Here is a 25,437-nt window from a genome sequence, read left to right as displayed (position 1 = left end):
ATTTTCCACTATGGTTGCTAACAATCCTTCCTGTAAAGTTGTACCGAGATCCAGCCAGAAGTTTTGGAGATGAAGCGCACTCAATTAAATCACTGTACTGTACATCTTAATATCAGACAAGGGCCATAACTCGGTGATTATAGTCGGAGCAAACCTGTCCGACTGCATGTACCACTAGGCTTAATATTTATCACTTCTTTGAAATTTCATCCAGATGCAACCAGAGATTTGTTAGATAACTTACGCAAGAAAGTGTGTCTTCAGACATACGTACATACCGACGGACGGAATGACGTACAGACAAACAGATACATTAAATCAACTTCACACACCCGTACAACTGGATTTGAGCGATTCTATTAAAATATCATTATAATATTCTAATTTTGCTTAAAGGTAACAACTCCGTATCATTTTTCGTTCACATCAATTGTTACATATATTGTGAATGTCACCCACTAAAAATTGCATTCAGGAGTCACATACGTCACATACGCAAAACTAATCCGACGCTGACGATTACATCAATACAGAATTACACTTTTCTTTATGTTTTTATTCAAAAGTACAAAACATATATAAACACAAGCTAAATAGTTAATTATTGCACAGATAATGTGATGAAGCTTTACAATCTTGGTTTCAATTCACGCTATACATAGAAGCCCTTAATACACTGCTGTTCATGAAAAGTATACAAACTATTACGATTACTCTGTGTCGCGTACAAGAAAAGCAATATGATCAACAAGTGAATAATCTACAATGGGATTTTCGACTGTCTTTAACAGCGTCACTACCCATGTTGAAATTCAAACTTGAAGTAAGTCACTCTGTTCACATACAATGTGGCAAGCCAAGGTCATGGGGAGATCTAAATCAAACTACAATTAATTTCACATATGGCAACTTCCGTTTTTGGGGGCATATTCAAGCTCAAAGCCACATTGAAATCAACCATACGTTAACCAAACGCGACAATAGGTCATTAGTAACTGGTCGCAGATGTGTAAAATGTCATTTTCATATTGTTCAATATTAAACCAGTGTTTGTGAATTTAATCAATAATGCTAAAACGGATTAATGAACAAAGTCATAAGCTGACAATGATGCCAACATTGACAAATACACAATCTGCGTGTCAACAGCATACTTGACCATTGTCAAGCGCAGAGGTTAACACTGGATGACGATTTATAGATTCTTCATCATGTTGTGGAGAACAATTTTATCATAACAACTGATCACACCTTCTTAACCAGCTATCTTCTACAATCTCCTAAATTAAATTCAATATTCATAATCAATATGAACAAAGTGACAATATTAGCTACACAAAGTATTAAATATGGCATACTATTTATGAACTATATAAAGATAGGCTAGTATTGTTCACTGATGCTTTGTAGTGCAGACCTGATAGTAGATATATCAGAAGCCTAGCTTTTGAAACAATCTGTTCAATTTGCGCTCACTAGAGGCTGACTTTGAGCGCCTAAGCCTGTCAAGTTTTCCACAAATGTTGTTCCTCGAGGCAAGCTTTCGGACAGTGCGTTCCGTTTTACTGTTTAAAAGTAAGATGGTGTCGGCAAAATTGAAGTCGAGGTTTTCCCTGTCGTTCTCTGTTGACCCCTTACTTCGGAATATAATCGCTCTGGCCTCTGTAAAACGCATACTACACATATAGAAGACTACATTTAATATGGGTAACATAGGCAATTGTGATTTACCCTGCATATGTATTATTTATTTTGCCAGCCCAAAGTCTACAAATTAATAAAACCAACAAGAAACGCCGCAAAGCAAAGAAAGCAACATTTCAATGATTGACAGAAGAACTTAATCCTTCTTTGTTATATTCAGTTTCAGCCATTTTTCTATTTTTAGTAACAGTGACCTTGACTTTGCACCCAGAGCCTTAAAACGCAATTAATTCAAAGGTCGCCTTAGCTCTTCATAAATACTAAGATTAGTCAAGATATGTTCACCTTAACTATGTAATTAAGGTGCAACTATTTTTCTATTTTAAGTAACAGTGACATTGACTTTGCCCCCAGTGCCTTAAAACGCAATTAAATGAAAGGTCGCCTTAACTCTTCATAAATACCAAGATTAGTCAAGATATGTTCACCTTAACTATGTTATTAAGGTGCATCTATTTTTCTTTTTTAAGTAACAGTGATATTGACTTTGACCAAATGGCTTTAAGGCAAGCTCACGAAAGGTCACCATAAACTGTTTCTATATGAAGTTGAGACAAAATATGTCTACACTAACTAAATAATTTAGTTTCAACCGTTTTTTCTATTATAAATAACAGTGACCTTCAACTTGACACCAGGGGCCTCAAACGTAATCACACAAAATGTCTCCATAGACTCTTCCTAAATACTTAATTAATCAAGATATGTCAACCCTAGCTAAAGTGATTAATTTTTAACGCTTTTTTCTATTTATATAAACAGTGACCTCTTCCCATTAAATACACTATTCCAAACACCAACTTAAGTTAAGATATGACAACTCTAAGTAAAGTTATTTAGTTGCAACGGTTACCGTTTTTATATTCTTAAAAACATTGACATTGACCTTGATCCTAGGGGTCCCAAACGCACTCCCATGAAAGGACGTCATAATATCTTCTAATATAAAAAGTTTGATCAAGATATCTCTAACTCTAAGTTTTTCACTTGCAACCATTTTTACATTTTTAGTAACAGTGACGTTGACCTTGACCATAGAGGACCAATGCGCAATTCAATGGAATGGCGTCTTAATGTCTTCTTATATTCAAAATATGGTCAGGATATGTTAAACTTTACTAAAATTATTCAGATTTATAGGTAAGTTTGACGCCGCCCACACTGATACCTGCCCGTCCGAACAACCACGTAATTCGTTGTTACCTAATTGCTGTCAACCTAGTTGTCATTCTAAATACCAGGTTTCACTAACAGAAATCCTGATCATAATGTCTCTATTTTTAAACGGGTATAATTGTTTTGTTAACCTATAAAATAAAGTAACATTTGTCGTCTTGAAAAAATACATAATGGTCTGAAAACACAATTAAAATATTCCAATGATAAAAAGGCGTTCATAGAAGGATATGCTAAAACGAATTTGCACATATTTTGGTGCATGGCGATTTCCAAAATCGCTTTTTATTTCGTAAATGACATTTAGAAGAACATGCAAAGAAGCTGGGGGTATTTTTTTTGGCAGCCATATTAGATTTTTTGAGAACACAGCAAAGAAATGAAATGGTAAAAACAAAATTATTGTTCCATATTCTACAGGCCCTTATAAACAATTTTACTTATAAAAGTCACTGTTATCTGGCGAAGACCGGCTTGACACCCGATAAGGCATACTTTTCATGCCCATTTGCTACTCTCTATATACGATTACCTGTGGATTCCAAGATGGGACATGAACAGTCGGCGCCGAGCCTGTACCCTACAAAGTCGTCCATTGATTTCTTCTCTTTCGGTCGTAGATCGGCCTTTATTTTGATGGGGTATTCACCACTTCGGCCGACTATTGCCTTATATACTACAGAGAAAAATATCAGAATGTTCAACTAAGAATACCAGTATGTGTCTGTGTTTGTAAATTGCCTTATTTTTAAAAAAAATACTCTTGATTATTGACGTATTACACATCGACTCATGAAAATAACAAGAACAGATTTAAGTAATAGTTAATGCACTAACATGAATGGCGAAATAGTTCTGTACCTAATTCTCTTTACGTTTAACAAAAAGCGTGCTCATACTGTAATTTAATTGTATTGTACATGCACGGTAAAATTGGTAATGATAATATCTGCATTTATCAAAACAAAAAAGTACCCCTAAATATGGTATAACTTGAATAAATGGTCACAGTGAAATTATGTTATTGGAATACACCTTTAACTGGTGAAAGTTTTCCGCTAATACCTATATTAATATTTATAGAAACAGTTTATTATAAAAGCAATGTTTCTAATACGTGTATGAGGAGACTACTTACTAGCGTACGATTCGCAATGAAGTTTCTGTACTTCTTCCATAGAAAGTTCTGTATCAGGACAGCTGGGACAGCCCTTAAATAGAGTATAGCGAATAGCGGATGTTCCAACCAGTGTTGAGATGCGCATACAGTGTGTACATCAAAACAACCCACAAGATTGTGTCGCGTTGTCGTTTCATGCTACACACGATAATCTATGATAACGCGACCACGTCCAAAAATAGATTTAAGATTGAACTAAATATGAATAAGTGACATTTTACCCAATTGGTAACGTAAAAAAGTAAAAATCCTAGTTCAAGTAATATAACATATATGCCAAACGATGACAGCTCTCGGAAGTATTGCATTCTTATATTAAAGTAGAAGTACAATAACGGACGCAATAGTCAAAACTTAGACGATAAAACTATCTAATCCTTCATGTATTCCGCCTGAAAGTTAACGTTGATTTGCTAGTGATATATCACCCAATTACCCTGCTGAATTCCTCCGTCACGCGACACTGCATCACGGAGCAATCTATGCCTTCATTATCCAAGGGGATTTCTTGCTTCGTTCCACACGTCGTTGCGATACTGTAATCCACTGTAACGCTGTATCCTGCAGGTGTAAAATGTAATTGGAATGGTAATGTTTGTAACAGGGAATGATACCAGGGATTCTTAGACTAATTGTGAATTATCATAGTGTGGTTTTTCAAATTAGATTTAGATAAGTATATGGTATATCTAAGTCAAGTAGTTCGTTGTAAACACATCAATATTGAAACTTAGCAGAATGCTTACTTGTTTCGTAGTAGTCGTAGACCTGTACACGGGCGGGGAGAGGGCTCATTCGAATTTCCTGCTCAACCTCGAAGTCCACACAGCTCTTTTTACTTGTAAACTTATTGACGGAAAAGTTTTGGTTTTTAAATACAGAACATGCTGAACTTCATATTTAAGGTTCATCTAGACCTATATGGTGACATTAGATTCATTTAAATGAATTGGGGTTCCCCTATGATATCTTAACATATATTGCCAATATTTTTAATGTTCTATATATTCCATGTATAAACAACATGTTTACTTTGTATTCAAGGGAAATGTTCACTAATATTGCGATTTCGAAAAGTAAGTTTCTTTTAAAATTTAACAAGTGTTACTAATGTTTCACCAGACAATATTTAACATCTTGGATTTAATTAAACTATTATGTCGGGTAATCATTTCAAACTTTTCAGGGAATAATTCTGAAAGTGTTCGGATTCAATTAATGCTCATATTGCGTGTTCAATAAAATTCATGTGGTTTAAATTCTATGAACATTAAAAACAAGGATCGGTTAAAATACTTTATGACCTTTCGGACACTATTTTTATATTCAGGTATTTCAAATTCTGCACCATCTGTTCTGGTGCTAGGAACAACTTTGATAATTTAACTAAAAACCATAGCATGTATTTTCGAACACTGAATGTGTTTGAGCATAATAAAGATTTAATTTTCAGGAAATTAACAACATGAAATGAATATTAACATATAAAAAGTTGGTCAGACATTGCACTTATAGTATATTACACCTGTGTAAGCTACCGTACTGGTCATTAAGAAAATATTGTACTGAATTTTCACATATAATCAGAAAAAGAAAGAAGAAACAGAAATGGTTCAAGTGAAAGTCGTAAACAAACTTTAGTATCAATCCCTTACCTCGTCAAAGTAGAGCTCTACAAAGTTTTCATCGATCTCGTACTTCTGGATCCGGCCTGTCCCAACGAGCTGAAAACAGGGTGGTTATGTAAACGCATTCAAACTTGTTACTTTGCTGATATTTCAACCAAAACTGTTTATTAGCCCGGTCAATGAAATTGAGCCTTCTGCATTTACAGTAAGTGCAATTTTACTTACCAAAAGTAGTCTTTACACTGGACATGTTTATCTTCTTTAATATTAATATTAATATTCTATACGACCTGATCTAGTGTGCTTGTAATCAACCCGAATCTGCTGCTTTATACATCTAGTTCAATAAAAGCGTCCAAATGGCCATACCTTCAAAACGTAGACTTTAAACAGTTCATTGTTTTATATTCCGATATAATAATATATTGTGTATGACCTGATCTAGGGTGCTTGTAACAGGAACCCAGCCAGTAGGCATTTTGATCTCCGCAATAGCCATATTTGAAACTCCACTCTTCAAGTAACTGCAAAATAAGCATGACATGAGTTAGCATGTTCTCTCTTTTGATGGAAATAATAATACACATATGTTGTTTTCTTGTTGTTATTGTTTTTCACAAAGATTTAGAAAAAAAAACCGTCAAACTTCATTGAAAAATAAAAGAAACATCATCATAACGGCGATGATAATCGCATACCTTGCACAGACTTCCAACGTTCGCATTGCACAGTTGTTCTTCTGCGTCCTTGATCTGTAGACCAGTACTTCAACGCTAAACGCCGGACCTGTATCTTCCGTCCGATAGACATTATATTTTAGGTTCACCTGGGCGAGAACACAGCCCGAACCGGACACTGATATTTCGACAGGTTCTGTATTTAGAAGGTCGGTGGACTGGTATACAAGATTATTGTCGGCTGTCACTCTGAAATTATATGCCTGACGATCTTGTCTTACATCAATTTGCAAATCCTGTTCTCCCGAGAAGGATACGGCGCCGAATTTAGCCAACGCTTGCAGCGCCACCACAGTGTCCTGTAGAAAATAGCCAACATTTTACAGCTGTTGGATTGTGGTAGTTACGTATGGTGAATTAGATAAAACATTCGTACAGAGAATGTGAAAGTATATCCAATAATTGGTATGTAAAACAGTCTACCCAGTCTTTGTGTTATAAAACACAACTATAAAAGTTACCTGTGTAGAGGAGAAACCTCCGTAAGCATTTCTCTGTCTAGAAATCCACTGCACGATAGGCGCCATCTCGTCCACGCTGGTTTTAGTCTCCAGCAATGCCAGAAGAACGTAGGCAGTCATCTCCACTTCGGCGGACGGCGCGGCGTAATACCACCAGCCGGCATCATCTTCATTCTCTTTATCTGCCTCCGGTGTCCGTTCCCAGTGAGTCTGACCGGATCCTTCAGGTATAAATACATGCTGATAAGCTAATAAGCGCGTGTGTGTTTGGCTTAAAATCCGTGTGCCACTAAGCGTATTAAGTAGGTTTTGCCTTCCTAGCCCAGTATATTGTATGAACTAGTTCATTTACTTATTATTTATAGTTCGGTCTTAAACAAAATATAATAAATAACCATTTTTTCTGAAAATTTACCAAATATAACAATATTTGTTAAAAAACACGGCTACCCTAGTTTCTTATTCAAAGAAACCAAATAGTATTTGTTAACAACATGACGACAGCATATTCATTCGTAGATATGCCTGCAATTTCTGCACTGAATTTGGTGGTATAGTCCACCTCTCAACCATTTGCTCGGTTTAAGCTAAAATTCGTTTGTCATACTAAACATATTAAGAATTTTGCGATTTAAAGTCGAATATGATCTATGTTATTATACTCACGTGTCAGTTTGCGTTTGTCCAACTCTGCGAGAACGGCGGTGGTGCGATCATCGCTCGGGTTGTATAGGCTGTATGCGTACGCAATGACGGACAGGGTGTACGTATCCACTGCCTGCAGATCCATGGCACCAATGCACGAGAAACCCTTGTCTATGGCACTCTTCGGGTATGCAAATGAACATGTGTACATGAGCATCGTCCATGGGAAGGTATCAGTTCGACTGATAATTTTTTTATAAGCACTCGATATGTTTAACATTCCTTCTATGTCGATTGATGTACAGTTTGAAATGTTATAATATTTCACGACTTATGATAAAGATTCAATACGCCTTTTTAAATAAAATTTCATAAACATGACTATCGGCATTAATTAATTTAGAGTGTATCACTTTTTAGATCAAACACTGGGAAATTAAAGTTCAATTTAGCCTTGTCCTTAAGTTTTATAGTGTACTCTATAGTAACACTTAGTAAATAGCTTTAACCTCTTTGGATGTCCATCAATTTACTGTCCCTATATGACTATGCATACCTGGTTGCTCCTGCTGAAGCCTCCCTCTAGCAGGGCCACTAGTGTAAAGGCGGTCAGGCCTGTTACCTCGTCCCCATCCAGCCCACCTTTCAGGTAAGAGCTGAACGTTTTTCCAACCTTTAATATACAATTTCAAATTCTTAAACTTAGTAGCTTCTTAAAATCGAACGCGAATAAAACTGCTAACGTTTTCAGATTATTTCACGTAATCAAAATCGAATCCGAAAAGTGTTTAGTTTTAAAAATACAATTAACTTTTGTTACCTTAGGGAAACAGCCATCCTCCTGTTGGTGGGATAGGATCCACAAACCACTTTTGTTGACATCATCTTCGTCAATCGTGACGTATTTGGCAGAGAGTGCCATTGACTTGACGACAAAGGCGGTGAGCCATAAACTTCCGGTTTCGTTCCCATACTGGTTCTCTCCCCAGATACTGTACGCGTTGTCGTTGTGGCGGTACTTCAGTTGCCGTTGGTAACCTTAGTGTACATTAACGAAATATTACGTTCGTTTGAAAATGCAGTGGTTGATTAAGCATGGAAAATATAGAACATGAGTAGTCCACGGGAAAAGAACATGAGTAGTCCACGGGAAATATTTGTAGAGACAAACACTAATCAAATATAACATTGAAGACTGTTTTCACAGTAACATATCGGATTGTGAATAAAAAGCTAATGAAGCATCCGTGTCGTTCAAAAATGCCGTAGAGTACACGCAAAATATAGGTCAACATCCAGTATGTCAGGCGGATAATGGCGTAGAGTATACGCAAAATATAGGTCAACATTCAGTATGTCAGGCGGATAACGCCGTAGAGTACACGGCAAGATATATGACTACTACCAGTATATAGGGCGGAAAATGCCATAGGGTACACGGAAATATATAGGACAACAACCAGTATATTCGGCGGAAAATGCCATAGAGTACATGGAAATATATAGGACAACAACCAGTATATTCGGCGGAAAATGCCATAGAGTACACGGAAATATATAGGACAACAACCAGTATATTCGGCGGAAAATGCCATAGAGTACACGGAAATATATAGGACAACAACCAGTATATTCGGCGGAAAATGCCATAGAATACACGCGGACAGAAGGTGTCACATAACATTTTGTGGAACAATAACAATACAGGACAATAATTGTCACCAAAAACATATTAAAGCGCAATAAAACTTACATCGGGAGAAAGTATTATGAATTGACAGAACATATTCAACGATTGACATTTGTGAATTAGTTCAAATCTTGAAAGAATGGAATGTTATTTTGCTTTCTTAAATGAATGTCATGTTAATTTGTCTCCTTAAATGATTGCCATGTTACTTTTTCTACTTATATAAAGCCATGTTATATTGACTACTTAAATGAATGGCATGTTATTTTATTTAAATGAATGATGTGTTATTTTGCCTTCTTAAATGAATGCATGTTATTTCGTCTACTTAAAAATGGCATGTAATTGTGCCTATTCAATTTAATTTGGTGTTATTTTGCCTTCTTTAATAAATGGCATGTTATTTAACCTATTTTAATGAATGTAATGTTATTTTTACTTATATTTTAACAAACATATTTTACAGTTACGCTTTTCTCTTCTTCTATGTCTCCTTAATATAAATATCAAGGCATTTATGAAATAACCAATAAAAAGATGTATTAACAAGTAAGTTAAGTTACCCACTTTGTAATAATAATAATAATAATAATAATAATAATAATAATAATAATAATAATAATAATGATAATAATAATACGCATGCGCAGGGATTTTTTTTTTTTTACAAGTTATTAGCCGGTGTTAAACGATGTCCAAAATACTAACCTATCCGCATATATCCAGTGGCTTTGTCCGTGATTTCGGGGGATGAGCGTCTAGTGGCATCGAGGTACTGAAGCACGAAAATGTTTGGGGCCCAAGATGCCATGTTCTGCTCACCACATCCGTATGGCATCTTCAAAAGGTTCTGCAGATTGGAAAGGGTTGGTCCCATGATGTCGCCTGCACGCAGAAAGAAAAGTATTTTCATATCGGAATTGTGGTTTGAACTCAGATTTCTATGACCAAATAACACACTGATTACAAGAGATTGATTTGAGAGTCTCTGGCTCATTAAGATAGATTGAAAAACGAAGATATGCTAGATGTCTTCGTTCACAATTAGGACTTTTGCTATTCAACGTAAAATGTGTTGTTTTATTCACAATACCACACAATGATTCGCATATTTGAATCGTCATACACGCGACGTTAGCATCCATAAGTTTATGCTTTAGTTCTCTGGTCATAAGGGGAAGATCATTTTGCCGAATATTACTTTTAATCAACGGAGCGGTAACACCAATGAAGACGTTCAAGTATTGGTTCCGTGTGTACAAACCTACAATGGCGACAGTTGCCCTTGTGGAATCGGGAACCAATAATTCCGGAAACTGCGGTTCGACCAGTTCTACGTCACTCACGCCATCTGATGCATGTATAGATAAGATAATATTTTATTAAGGCCACAATAAATTGATCATTTGTTCTACGGATTTTGCCAAAAAAAGTAGGAGCGAGCGAGCGAAAAAAAATACTTTTTTTAAATTAAGGCATTACAGAGGCTAGCGCAAAGCGAAATACTAAAAAACATATAAAAAAGTTTATTCTTACCAAATTTATCATACAATTATATCAAGAATGCTTTTTAATTGCAAACATAGGTTCTCAGTTATAAATGAAAAGGTTTTGATTGTATCACATGAAAATCTGTCTCAATATTTAAGAAATGGCAATAAGATCCAGTGCTTAACTATTAAGTTCAATTTAAACGTGGATATATTGTAAAGACAACATTCCTAATAGTAACGTGCAAAGACCAAAACTTTTGTATTCATTCCGTAACTTACTATCACAAAAAAACATTTTAGACTTGCCAGAGTAATTCAACATTTGAGCATTTCTAAATATTGGGTCAGGTCTTAATTTGAACCTCTTAATGCACATGATAAGGTTGTAGTGACTTTGCCATTGCAGAAGATCGAAAATGTAAATAACACAGAGAACATTTAAAAAAAAGACATTGTGGATTAAATTGCGGACATCATAATTAAAGTAACACCAAACAAATCTGCAAATGTTGCACCGGTCATTGTATAAAAGCAGGTGGTGGAATAAAGATGTTTTCCTTTCAAGACCTCGCCTTTGCCATGAACCTGCGGGTTAAAGGTCCGTGCCTTGAAAAATAATATCATGACGGCCTCCATAGCTTTAATGCCCGTAAGAAACAGGCCACTTTAATCACAGGCCACTTTACTGGACTTTCAGTCCAGCTAACCCCGGGTAATCCACCGCATTCATCCGGCTAACCCTGGTATACCCCCGGACCCTGGATGGGGGGGGGATATTTTTAAAACATTTACAAGTCCTACTATTTTATCTGTTTATAACAATTATGAGTATATGAAAACTGAGAAATGCATTTTAGATTTTAAAAAATACTCACGAAAACATGTTTAATTGTTGTAAGTCGTGTGTCCGTGTATTTTAATATAAGTTTTGCACTCAAAATCCGATAAAGTAATTATTTAAACTAAATTTTGAGTACAAAACAATGAATTACTAAAACACACATACATAATTATTGCCTTCGGCGCTGTGAAACTGTTGTTGTTTTCTGAAGACTATAATCCATTGACTATGACACTGATTTTCATTTAAAACGTGTATTTTACATTACGAACACTGAAAGTTACCTGAATAATACCGGAAACAAATAACAACAGTGCGTCCTGCAAAACATTCCCGACAAAAAGACTGTCAACAAATATCGGCTGTTTTGCGGTTACCCGGACCTGATTTTGTCCTGACACGAGGAAATTTTGCTCGCAAAGAATGTAAAGCATGGAAATACCTTCAAAAAAGGCGAAGTCGACGTTGCAGGTTTAAATTCTATGTAAAAGAACTTCAGAAAGTAGAGGAAATTCAGAAGTAAACAAAAAAATAATATGCGCGGCCAAAAAGAGAACAGTTCATATTCATTTTTGTTAAAACATTATACACTGACATCGTACATTTGAAACATTTGAGATAGAAGATTGAACGTGTCAATATATATACAAAAAGCTACAGAAACATGCTCAGTAGCAAAAAGTAAACCCGGTTTAGTGGCAATGGGCAAACGCCAAATACATAGAACACAAAATCACAAGCAAGAAACATAGAACAGCAAGTTTAATGTCTTGTTCAGCTACGGACTTTGAATACATATATAGAAACATAATCAATCTGTATTTTGCACACACGTTTTACAACTTCGGCACTGAATCGGAAAGTAAAGGAATTCAGTGTGATGATATAAAAATAAATAGCACATGCCTTTAGCACACATGTAAGCGCTGCTAGTTTCCTCTTTGGGTTGACCCTCTGCCTGCAATATAACATGTATGTTTCGCATATTGAAAGATCGCAATTTGAGTGCGGTTACCAAAACATAAACTGGAAAATTGAAATTGATTTTACGGTAAACTGTGTTTGTTGTCTTATATAATTATAGCTTTTGGTTGATATTAACAGTTTGGCTTTGGTGCTCGATCCTCTCAACAAGATCCGGGGCAGCGTTTGTCTTCAGGTTTATGCATGAGATGTATTATTTTGTGACAAAAACAAAACAACTACCCTGTCATTTTAAAATGCTTGTTGTCAATACACTAGACGCAGTGGACACCTTTGCAGTTGTTTTTCATTAACACCTAATGTATACTTAAATAGAACTTAATTGACACTTATAATAATTTATCAGAATATTATGCACACTTGCTAGATACATTATAGCCCAACATTTCACAAATGTAAATAGTTTCGTTAAGGTTCCATTCATCCAATGTTTTTTCGGTGTTAAGTCTTTAATACAAATGCAGATCACTCCTGCGGCCGAGTCTGCATATGCACATACCTCAATAAGGAGCTGCTTCTGGACGCCGTCAGACACACCGACGTAATCTGTGTTCAGGTTCACGTTGGTACACAACATCTGATCAGCAACCGATACCGCCTGTGTGGGCATGTTGTTTCAAACGTATCAAACATCAGCATATATGATGAATACATAAATATGTACCCCAACATTCGATCAAAACTCGCGTTTAGTTAGAACTGAATATAAATGATTTAAGTTTAATGCCAAACAAAACGTTCTTAATTTAAAGATACGATCAGGTCCAATACAAACCGTGGCTGTGAGGTCAATCTCGCCGATGATGGTTGGTATGATATAGAACTTGGTCGACTCGCTATCGCCCCCGCATAGACAGAAATGCCGGGAATTGCCGCTCGCTCCAGTAAACTCAAAACCGTCCGCCTCCCGAAGCGTTACCTCCATCTATAATACGATGTTGGTAGATATTAAGATTGAGGTCAGAATTTGCTCTAAGCGTTATCGAAACCTGGACTGAAAGTTGTCCCTTATTGTTGTACAACATTGACCATTCACACCTACAAAACATGACGACAAATTACGATGCACGGCGTTTTAGGCGCGACTTTTTGCTACCTAGTATGCCGAGAAATAAAGGCCTCAATATAATATTATTACATCAAAGGAATGCGAGTAGAAACATCGCTAAGCTTTTATTTTATGTGGATGGTATATCGAGAAATATTTACCAGTGCTACAAATCAGTATTCATCATGTCAACCATAAACGCTAATCTAACTTGTTCATAATTCGCAATATATCGTATAACGGTTTACAAAACAATGTCACAATGACACGAAAGTTGCAAGCAAGCAAAAAAGCAAAAACATTTGACAAAAGGCGACAGTGTGTAAAGACGCGTCACCTGACAGGGCTATTGTGGATCGAACGGCGTGTACGCTACAATGCAACATACGTACGGTTTTAGTGTTATCAAGAGCAATATACCATCCGTATAGTCAGTGTGTGTATACCACGTGATAAATTACGTCATATATGCTTCGTCGGAAGGCTTAAAATAAAGACTTAAATCAAAGATAACTTTTCCTTTACTTCACCATTTTAAATAAAACAAAGGGCAGTCTATGCCACTTAAAGAGCCCCACCTTCGTTTAATTACCGAAGTTTGAAAAGGTGATTAGTTTCATCAAACACTTCGACAAATTTGTTTCCAAAATAATGTTTTGACAGCGCTCCGTCAGACGGCCGTACTGTGAAAAGGTTGTCGAAGTATTTTAAGAAACTAAACTCTAAATCAAACTCTGGTAAAAGACCGAAGGTGGGACTCCGTAAGCGGCGTAGACTGCGCTATGTTCCATTAAAAATGGTGAAGAAATAATGAAGTTATCTTTGTTTAAAGTCTTCATTAGAAGCAAAATATTGCCTTCCGACGTAGCATATATGACGCAATTTGTTACGTGGTATACACACACTGATAGTGTTATTGTCGAGTGACTATCGTTTTATGAAACAGGGATTACAAAATAAAAACAGTGTTGTTCTTCTATTTCCAGCCTAATGTATATGCTTTAAAAAAATAGAAAACCATACCGGAAATCTATGCCGCTTCACCAAAATAGCCGCATGTGACCATGCTTGACCACGTACTACAGTCGTAAAAAGGCCGTGTATGTTTAAAGGCCGTGTATGATTAAAAGCCGTTTATGATTAAAGACCGTGTATGATTAAAGGCCGTGTATGATTAAAGACCGTGTATGATTAAAGGCCGTTTATAATTAAATACCGTTTATGATTAAAGACCGTGTATGATAAAAGGCCGTGTATGATTAAAGGCCGTGTGTGATCAAAGACCGTTTGTTATTTAAAGCCAAGTATGAGTAAAGGCCGTGTGTGATTAAAGACCGTGTATGATAAAAGGCCGTGTGTGATTAAAGGCCGTGTATAGTTAAAGACCGTGTATGATTAAAGACCGTGTATGATTAAAGGCCATGTGTGATTAAAGACCGTGTATGATTTAAGGCCGTGTGTGATTAAAAGCCGAGTGAGATTAAAGGCCGTTTATGTTTAAAGATCGTGTATGATTTAAGACCGTTTATGATTAAAGGCCGTGTGTGATAAAAGACCGTTTATGATTGAAAGCCTTGTGTCCGTGTATGGTTAAAGACCGTGTATGATTAAAGCCCGTGTATGATTAAAGGCCGTGTGTGATTAAAGACTGTGTATGATTAAAGGTCGTTTGTGATTACAGGCCGTGTATGATTAACGACCGTGTATGATTTAAGACCGTGTTTGCTTAAAAGCTGTGTATGATTAAAGGCCGATTTCTGTTTTTTGATCATTTCAAGCACACAGTGTCATAATGAGTCAACAGCTACCTTTAACGTCATTTAGCGAGAACAATATCAGGATATTATGAAACCCTTATAGACAAGTTAGATGTTTAACAGTGTAAAAGTACGAGATTCGTGCGGTAGGCCATGGATAGAGACCGTTTGATCAGTTTTGATTTTTTTTTGTTATATATGCCAGAAATGGCAACGTGATTGTTGTACGAAAAGCAAGCACAGGATGGATGTTAAAGAGTTTACTCTAGAAAAACATCGTGTTATATTGTCATATCTGAATTTTCAGGACGTTGTTTATTGCTCTCGCAAGCATGTGTTGTTCCTGGGTGTTGACAATAACATTAATTCACGAAATACCTACACATTGTTACTGAAAAGTGAAAACAAATTAAATGAAACGTACCGCTACACACTCCTCGAGGTAGTTAAACACGGTGACGGTCACCGGAAGTGTCTCTCCGCGGACCGCCGAATACGGAAGGGTCATAGAAGCGAAGAACGGCTGAAATCCTGTTATTGACGTCAGCGGAGATACGCCCACACCGGAAGACGGATGACTGCATAAAGCGTTACCTTGCCACTCGGTGATTGTGTCCGGCATAACCGTTTGCTTGGCCATCGTACCAGTATCTCTGATAAACAAAAGAAGGAGATATTGGAAAACGCATTCATTAACAATTTTTTTTCAAAAGCACTACATATTCGAGATACTAATATATTCTATGAAACATATTTTGAAATATTTTTCAGACTTTAAGTACAAGTATCTTTATTTAAAACTGCAAACATAATTTAAACATACGGCAAATTAATGACACTGAGCGAATGGCAACCTTATGGAGTTTTGGTAGTAACGAAAACTAATAGTTAACTAACCCAACAGAGAATAATTCCCACAGCCATGTTTCGGGAAACAAACTCCTAATTCTCTCAGGCTGAGTTGTACTAGAATGCTCACTGTTGTCTATACTTTTTTCGGCTGTCCTCTCACCCGAGGGCCCGGACATCATAGCAACTGGCATCCGATAATCTAAGGTGTCTACAATGATTATAAGTATCTTCCATGGCCGCTAGTGTAAGATGGGTTCATCCCAACCCAAAAGTAGGGTGTTTAGAGGAAACGAAGTTTACCAATTTCTCGCAGAACAACCTGCGCGAGGGTCGAGATGAACCTATGTTACAGCGGTACATCTCCATGGCAGATGCTTTTTTCTCCCACCCAGATAAATAAGATGAAGGTATAATGTGTTTTTTTCGCTGGAACTCTTCTGTGCGTAATAAAAATAATTCGCGTAAAGATTGTGATAATTTGTGGTTCTCATAGATATGCACGCAGTGGTTCAAAATACAAATGTATGTTTATAGTCAAATTGTTCCTTAAAAGAGTTTCGAGGAGAGTACAGAATGCAACGTGAAAACCTTTTTTGTATGCCATTTATAAAGAGAAATGAGTTATTTGGATTTTAAATATTGCCACAAAATAGTATGTCCATTGTACTACAGACGACGGTCTTCAACAAGGGAGGTAATTTCGTGATGAAAATACAGAAGAAGGTCCAAACGAATATTTTATCTTTGCACGTGGGCATGATAAGGATATCAAACACTTATCTGGGTTGGGAGAAATAGTTATCTGTCAGCGCCATTAATTTGCCATAACATGTGAGAAATTCAATAGTTTGGAAGAAAAAAATGACGAGCAACTGTCTTCAACCCTGACATTTAGAACCTACACTTGTATTTAACTTATTAAGGTTCATATAAAGCAACAAAATACGGCTGTTACGATAGTTTTGAAAATTGCTCGTCATTTCTTGTTTCGCAAATGATATATATCCTTGTACCAACCCCATCTGAATAAAGTCCCATAACCAAGTTTCCGGGAAGACGCTTCGGATTCGCTCTACTACCCCTGACTTAGAATTGTCGACACCATCACGTCTCATTTGCAGCATTCGTGTATCGGTATTATCAGCAAGACCGGCTTGGCCCGAAAGTGACTCAGGGGCCTCCATTGGAACCGGGCCCCCGAGGTAAGACGCTTAAAGACCCAAAGGGCACGCAGTTTATGTTTTGTTTATAAATAAGTGATATTTAATAGATGGAACATTCGTCGTTTTGAAGTGCTATTCAATTGGGGTGCGACGTTTCAGATGCACAGCGAATAACGGATGCGGTCGGTACAGTAGAACGCAAACGGTGACATGTGAAAAACAGTCTAACCGGCTTATGCTGTATTTAATGTTTTACGATAATATATATGGTTTTCCATTTTTCTATTAAAATATCTTTTATCATGACCAGAATTTATCATGGTCCTGTGACGATGTAATGTATACAAACTATTATTGTGTGACTCTCTCTGACGTCATGTACCATATCATTTTCAATGTTTTCTCAATTAGCATCGTTATATGTCACTTCGATATATAGCATTGGCCAGTGGCATATTGGATGCAAGGTTGCTTTTCCCTATGCGAAACAATTTACAAATTGCCGTTATCTAGAAAAATTCAAAAGCCTCCATACAAACGACATCGTGACGATACAGCTGACTAGTTGTATAGTTTTACAAATAAACGATCACGCATTGTTATATAATACAAAAACGCACGAATCAAGCAAGTAAATGAGTTTCTAAAACATATTATAGCATATAACGACAAAAAAAGATTAAAACTAACGGTAAGTTAACGGTAGAATTTCAAGCATTATATTGTCCTGTTATATAATTCAGTAACTGAAAATAAATGCACACCTGCTACCCAATGAACTTCAGTGATCTCTACCAGTCCCGCGTATTGTCAAAATGGTATGTTTATAAAGTTGTAAGCAAGAAATAAGTAGGAAATAACTAGCGAATAGAAACTAGGGAACGGCCACTCTATAGTTGATCCTATATCATCGTAGTTTGTTCGAGAACATTGACCTGATCTCTCATTAAATGCATACACTACTCTAAGCTTACTGTTATTGGTTAACACTGCTATACTGAAATATTGTTCTTACCATATGCGACCGGTGCGTACTTTTTGCATGGCCTCGACTTCAATACACCGTTGGACGCTACCCAAACTCTGGCATCCTGTGTTAAATAGAACATACAATTTATAAGCATACAATGGTGTTAGTGTGTAAGCTTATTTAAAGTCGAACTCTGGCCTTGCCCATTTGGCGAGTGCTCGACAAGTGTACTACAAGTCATGATATTTTATAGTAGCATTTATTCTGACAAATTACGTCGATATTAGCATGAGGGAAGTAAAACATACGGACAATTACATGTTTTAACAATATTCGTTGGCGCGATGTCTTTTTACATGCCAGCGGGCATTTGCAAAATGCAAAATAACCCACTTCAGAAAGATGCTTTTCAACATTTTTGATGTAATAAGGAGTTGATATTTTCTTACGTCGCAATTATATCTAACTATCGATTCATTAAGATTCCGTTTGAATTTTTACTAGAAAGCCGTTCGACATTATTAATATGTTGTTTTTTTTGCGTCAAATGTTCAAGACTGTCTAGTGGTTTCTTAATATATTACATGTCAAGAAGAAGATCAATAAAATAGAGAGAAAAACTTGAATTCCATTCCTTATTGCATAAAAATCAATTGTCTGTTCTTATATAAAGGCTAACACCAAAACACCACACGACATGGAGGATTGGATAACGCCAAACATGTCGGCACCTAAAACCACATCCTTATGTTGTTTTCATTTTTGCATGAAATATTTATAAAAAAAAACTGTAAAATTTGCTGAACTTCATTAAATTTGCATGGCTTTCAAAACACCAAAAATGTATGAACGAAAATAAAATATGCTTGATTCATAATGCACATTAAAAATGGATACAATTTGATTTTTTTTGAAGAATTTGTGATTATGCGATAAATTGCTTAAAGATACACTCTTACTCCCACATTAAATTTACCACAATTAATACTGTTGTTTTAATGTTCCAAAAAGGATGAATAAATGTCGAAAAAATGTTGTTGTTTTTTATGAAGGATACCGTCTAATCTAGTTTAATTTGAACGAAATGTGCATAAAACACGGTATTTCTACCTTTTGAGACTGTAGTAGATCACAGTAAATCATTTAGCATTTACTAATATTCAATTGTTTTTTTTGCGTTTTGAGCTATTAAATACACGGTTACAATCTTGTTATCAGTAATTAATATTTTTCATACATGCATTATTCAGTAAGCAGTTAAAGGTTTATCACTCAAAATTTATGTTTGTTATACATATGTATATATTATTGATTTTGAATTATAGTATCACTTTAAACACTTACTTTGCACAGTAGTTTATAAGGTATTGAATGCCAAAATGCACAACAACGAAAATGCTGTTGATGTATCCAAGTGTTCCATATTAAGGATATTTTAGAAATATATCTAAAGCAAAAATAGAGCAACGTAAAGAGTCATACACTGACTTATACAACGTGTAACAACATCCTTGATGCTCAGTATTGGGTCAATTACGATGTTGATCACTAACGTCACCATCTATACGTTCCATAAGCTTACTGAGTATACTATATTGAAAATGTACATCGTGTTGCACAAGTGCTTGAATCGTATTTCTTTATCATCGACTCGATGTCAACGTTGTAGTATTCCAAACGTTTTAACATACGTTTTTCAAATTCACAAACAATAATATTTAGCGTTTCACGAATACGCCAATCATGCGTATCCTTAAAATTAAGTAATAAATAATTAATTTAAACAATATAAAAGTCATGCCAAGTTTCTCGAAGACAAATCACTCCCTTAAAGTAAGGTATAAAACAATTTAATCTCTGAGATAATCATGAAATGAGTCTTTCTGGATGCAGGTTTGGGATTGAATTCAAAGTATGATCAACTGTAGATGATGTGCATTACTCAGACTTAGCAGTCCAAATCTTAAATATAGAGAGTGCACCTGGACCACATAAGGTTACTTGGAATTTAGTTATATCGTACATGTACAACAATGCACGTTGAAATAGTCACACTGAAATGTGTAACTCATAATTAGTTATAAAAACCGTAGCCTACGAGTTCGGGGACAAGTTATTAAATACCTATTGAATGTGTCTAAAAGATCACAATAACTGTATTAGACTTTTTGTATCAATATTTTTTTCTTTTCTCTTTAATCAGTGTATACAATTGTGTGTTCATAAAGGTTGTTTCATATCAAACTTATGTTATAGCTTTATTTTACAATAATAATGCTGGCTTGTTCATTTTGATCACGGGGCTCCCTCTGCAGTCGCGTAAATGAGACATTTGCAAAACAAGTCAAACGTATATGCCAGTGTAAGCCAATTAAAACGCTTGATATTAAAATATTAATAATCTTACCCTAAATGCAGTTGACGCGTCATTTCCCACGGGAGATGAGGAATACCAGCGCTCATCTGAAAAGTCGTCTAAATTGTCATTTAAAAATGTCATTTAATAAAGCATTTGATTGCGTTATAATGTACGCTGGAACGCAATTGCTGAACAAAGAGTACAATGAATCGGAAATTAAATCAGAACAAAAATGAAACTATGTGGTGGTGGGGTGAGGAGGGGTCTCGTGAGTGATTTCACGTTCAGAAGAAATATAACTACAATGGTGATCGGGCTTTTAACTTGATAGCAAGGACCGTCACCGCTTTGCTACAGAAAACGTTTTGTGCATTGTAATGTCCCTGCGTAAACTGCGTACCCGGATGGGATTGTGTTGGTGAGTGATTCTGGAAGTATTTATCACAGTATGCTCCATCTTCGTCATAGTAGAAAGTGTGCGCGTAGACGCGCTTGGCCTCGTTCACTCTTTTCAACACCTGCAGCGAAAAACAAGAACACCAATGGAACTAAAATTTAAAACGGGTAAATCTTCAATGGGCGATGTCCTAAATCTCGTAAAGGCCAAGATTAAGAAATGTTACTTTTGCTTGATCTGTATATACTTTGTACTTACTGTTTGAAGCAAGTGTTTACGTATACATGTTACTTTTGCTTGATCTGTATATACTTTGTAAAAAATAGATTAAGAAATGTTTGGCATGATAATCCCCTGCTGTGCATCTCCTGCTAATTGCACAGTGTCACAGTAGGGGCCAATTTTCTGTGTATTCGTTTGTTGGATCATGGCCATTTAGGGTCCATTTCTATAATAAAACTTTCAAAACTGCACAACAGGATTCTCAGATCGGAGATCTGATAAGAGGGATCAAGGCAAGAAGATTAAGATTAATACACATAGGTTGTGTACTGTACACAGAATGGGGGGGGTCACTTATAGAAGGCTTAAACTAACCTTTAATGACGAACCAACAGTTATATATTTATTGTTGGCACGGTATTATTTATTCTTTGTATGACGCAGTCTGTGGTTTTCCCTACCCTCACTTCTTCTTTATTTTCGTCGAAAACATGTTCAAATTCCGTAAATTGTAAAATAAAAGTATCATTTTTTTTTATCTTTCAAGCATCTTAAAGCTTTCCCAAAACATATATTTTCTTTAAAATCTTAATTTGAGACCATTATGTTCTTAACCTGCGCCTTATGTAAATATGTTCATTTATTTATGTATTTATACATACCTCGTCAGGAGTGAGATGGTTGTCTCCAGCCAACAAAGTGACACTCTTGTCCACCATTCCCACGGAACACAGGGATCCCGGGGCCGCCTGCAGGAGGTACTCCACCTCATCTCCAGGACGCGCTTCTGCTTTGTTGAAACCCATCTGCACCTGATGTGGCATGGGTAAAGAGTTTGTGTGTGTTTGACTCTTGTGATCTCTAAGGCGGCTTCGAAAACACTAGATTCTATCACGATATTTTTAAATATGTTAAATTTATATGTCAGATGTGTTTATTGGCATTTTGACTAAGTATATCGGTAACTGTTGTACGTTAGCCCTTTGTGTCCTTTTAATGTTTTATATGGGCAAACACTCAGGCGAAAATATAAAATAGTGTTCAGTCATCGATAATGCACCAGTCAATTGTAACAACGCCCCCCCCCCCCCCCACAAGTCCGAGAAATAACGGGGACCTTTGGACCAGCTAATCCCGGGTAAAATCTCTGCCCTGCGGGGAAACGCACACTACTGGTAAAATCCCTGTCAAAAGCCCCGCATCCCTGGGACATCCAAGGTAAGACCGATTCCCCGCTATTTTCGGCGCGAAATCAAAACCACCACATTCACTCGGCCATGCGGGGCCAACTGGAAGGCAAATACACAGCTCATTCCCCCGCTATCCCCGGTACAACCCCGGACCTGGGGTGGGGGCGTGGTTGTAATTGACGGTTGCATATTGAATACAACAAAAGCAAGAATTTAAAGTTTTCGCCATTCAGATTGGGTTTACTCAAATCGCCGCATATTTTGTAAAACAACCTATAAACCACATCATTGTCCAAAGTTTCAGTTATTCTATCATTTTATGTACCCATGTCTACTACCCACGTGTCCTGGGCGTATCGTTCAAGCACATCCATATCTTAGGCTTTACCACTAACCCGACCGACCTATTTTTTTATCCCCCATCCTACACTCCTTTTTGCCGTAGTGTGGAATTATTCTTCGAGTTTTACTAAAAAAAAATGTTTTTTATTTAATCGTGATATACCCTGATATATTTGGAACTGGAACAGAAATTCCCGAAAAATAGAAAATAGAAAAAATAAAATGATGCCTTCCTTATTTTTTGGAGATGTGCGTGGAAACAATGAACTGATTGGCTTAACATTGCTTGGACCATACTTAACATTAATAATGTATAAAAACATCCATTCACAAGAGGACATTCTATAAAACCTACCTTATTCCTGAAGCATTTCTGGACCTTGATAGTGGTCGTCGCGGCAACGATCTCATAATCCGACCTCATGTAGTACAAAAGCACGGTTGCTTCCGGTGTCATTTCATCCGAAACCGGAAGTCGTAGTTTGAAATGTCCTATAGCTTTCTTTTCTGAAATAATAATCAAGTGGCGCGTGTTTTTGCTTTGCTTTATTAACAATAAAAGAAAAATAATATTGCAATAGACGTCTAATATAATATTATTTATTAACAATATCGTATGAACTCTCTACATGGATATCATACCAGGCATCGGTTGCTCTGATTCGCCGAGAGTATGAGCAACTTCCGGAACAATGGTTTCCTCGACTACCGGAACTTCATGAACCATGGTTGTGTTTTCTATGGGCATGTTTTCGGCCCCGACATCATCTAATGAATCTGATGAATCTTCCTGTCCGTCATAGTATATATCCGGTAGAGGAGGAAGTGGGTAGTACTCGGTTTGTTCTAAAAACAAATGTGTGGATCTGGTTTTAAATTTATGTATGTTAGATAGATTTGGATTAACGACAACATAATTCTAACTTGTCTGCTATTTTTATACATTGATGCATGTACGCGTTGATAACAAGAATGATGCGTCGTGAAACAAAACCCTATACGTACTACGGCGACGAACTGGGATACCGCACCAACACGCACATGTTTCCTAAACATGATTAAATAACCTCACACACATACCCACACACAACCCCCCCACACACACCCTACTCGATGACAACCAAATCACACTTAGCCCAACTAGACACAACTCCCCCCCACACACATATCCCACAACCCACCCAAACACAACCCACCCAGACACAGATCACTTACACACAACCCACCCACACACAACCCACCCAGACACACCCTACCCACACACAACCCACCCACACACTCAGCCCACCCACACTCAGCCCACCCACAAACAGCCCATCCAGACACAACCCACCCACACACAACCCACTCACACACCCCTCACCTACACACCATCCACCCAAACAGAAACCAACCACACACAGCCCACTCAGACACAACCCACTCACACATAGCTCACCTACACACAACCTACCCAAACACAACCAACCCACACACAACCCACCCACACACAGGCTACCTACACACAGCCTGCCCAAACAGAGCACACTCAGACACAAGCGACCCCACAAACACATAACCCACAAACACAGAACCCACCCACACACAGCCCATTCTGACACAACCCACCCACACAGAACCCAAACACACACAGCCCACTCAGACACAACCCACCCAAACAGAACCCACCCACACAGAACCTACCAACACAGAACCCCCCACCCACCCACACACAGCCCACCCACACAGAACCCACCCATACTGACCCCCCCCCCCCCTCACACACACACACAGCTCACAAACAAAACCCTCCCCCTCCACACACACACACACACAGAACCCACCCACACACAACAACCCTACACAGAGTCCCCCCCACACACACCGAACTCACCCACACAGAACCCACCGACACAGAACCCACCCACACAGACACCCCCACACAGAACACAGCCACACAGAACCCCGCTCACAGAGGCCACCCAAACAGACCCCCCACATACACAGAACCATCCCACACAGAACCCCCACACACAATCCACCAACAAACAACCAACCCACACAAATCCCATGCACACTCTCATTCATGATCCTGACCTGTCTTGTATTTCTTGAGGATCTCAGAAGGCTTGAGGCCCGCGATGATGGCGGAGGTCCCATCAAACGTCTGTGCGATTTCCTCTGTGCTGAGCCACATTTTGTTGGAGAGAACCTAAGGGAAGTAGAGGGCTAGAATAAATAATGGCACTCAACACCAATGTTGAAGCCAGAAAATTCGTACATGTACTTTGAAGGAATATGAATCTTCATCCAGTTGCCTGGATTTGGTGGAAAGTAATTATTTCAAGTCAGGCGTAATGTTAATGATGATGTTGAATACAGTACATTTCTCTTTTGATAATAAATGTATAGCTGTAACGCTTTGGTCTCATAAGAAAAAAACATATTCGACATTTAAAATCAGAAACAAACTTGCCGTGAATAAATACAAACTTTTGAAACGCTACATATACAAACTTCAATTGTTGAAGGTATACACAACATTCTTTACCGTCGTAAATTAAAAGGGATGATGTATTCAGATTGCAAAGCGATATGATATAAGGTTCTGGTCTGTCT

At 37.2% G+C, this 25,437-nt stretch overlaps 1 protein-coding gene across 3 annotated transcripts in view; it reads right to left on the bottom strand.

Moving 5' to 3' along the window:
• Window positions 1-535: 535 nt before the first annotated feature.
• The window catches only part of LOC128225560 (pregnancy zone protein-like), a 39,991-nt gene continuing 15,089 nt past the window's right edge, over window positions 536-25,437 (bottom strand). The window contains exons 12-37 of one of the 3 annotated variants that reach the window (XM_052935425.1): window positions 24,916-25,030; window positions 23,482-23,685; window positions 23,195-23,346; window positions 21,970-22,119; window positions 21,089-21,206; window positions 20,737-20,792; window positions 18,375-18,450; window positions 16,242-16,395; window positions 15,769-15,997; window positions 13,315-13,464; window positions 13,039-13,137; window positions 12,462-12,513; window positions 10,486-10,572; window positions 9,930-10,106; window positions 8,352-8,569; window positions 8,088-8,204; window positions 7,553-7,712; window positions 6,887-7,107; window positions 6,387-6,724; window positions 6,125-6,212; window positions 5,716-5,784; window positions 4,807-4,906; window positions 4,497-4,621; window positions 4,019-4,091; window positions 3,413-3,556; window positions 536-1,662 (exon numbers count right to left, since the gene is read on the bottom strand). In XM_052935425.1, coding sequence (XP_052791385.1) covers window positions 1,433-1,662; window positions 3,413-3,556; window positions 4,019-4,091; window positions 4,497-4,621; window positions 4,807-4,906; window positions 5,716-5,784; window positions 6,125-6,212; window positions 6,387-6,724; window positions 6,887-7,107; window positions 7,553-7,712; window positions 8,088-8,204; window positions 8,352-8,569; window positions 9,930-10,106; window positions 10,486-10,572; window positions 12,462-12,513; window positions 13,039-13,137; window positions 13,315-13,464; window positions 15,769-15,997; window positions 16,242-16,395; window positions 18,375-18,450; window positions 20,737-20,792; window positions 21,089-21,206; window positions 21,970-22,119; window positions 23,195-23,346; window positions 23,482-23,685; window positions 24,916-25,030 — 3,702 coding nt within the window. In that variant the 3' untranslated portion in view covers window positions 536-1,432. Of the gene's footprint in view, window positions 1,663-3,412; window positions 3,557-4,018; window positions 4,092-4,496; window positions 4,622-4,806; window positions 4,907-5,715; window positions 5,785-6,124; window positions 6,213-6,386; window positions 6,725-6,886; window positions 7,108-7,552; window positions 7,713-8,087; window positions 8,205-8,351; window positions 8,570-9,929; window positions 10,107-10,485; window positions 10,573-12,461; window positions 12,514-13,038; window positions 13,138-13,314; window positions 13,465-15,768; window positions 15,998-16,241; window positions 16,405-17,213; window positions 17,407-18,374; window positions 18,451-20,736; window positions 20,793-21,088; window positions 21,207-21,969; window positions 22,120-23,194; window positions 23,347-23,481; window positions 23,686-24,915; window positions 25,031-25,437 lie in introns of all 3 variants that reach the window. The other 2 variants (XM_052935423.1, XM_052935424.1) reach the window with 2 other exon arrangements.

This window comes from Mya arenaria, chromosome 3 (assembly GCF_026914265.1).
Source record: "Mya arenaria isolate MELC-2E11 chromosome 3, ASM2691426v1".
NCBI lineage: Eukaryota > Metazoa > Mollusca > Bivalvia > Myida > Myidae > Mya > Mya arenaria.
This window is presented reverse-complemented; position numbering and strand designations above follow the sequence as displayed.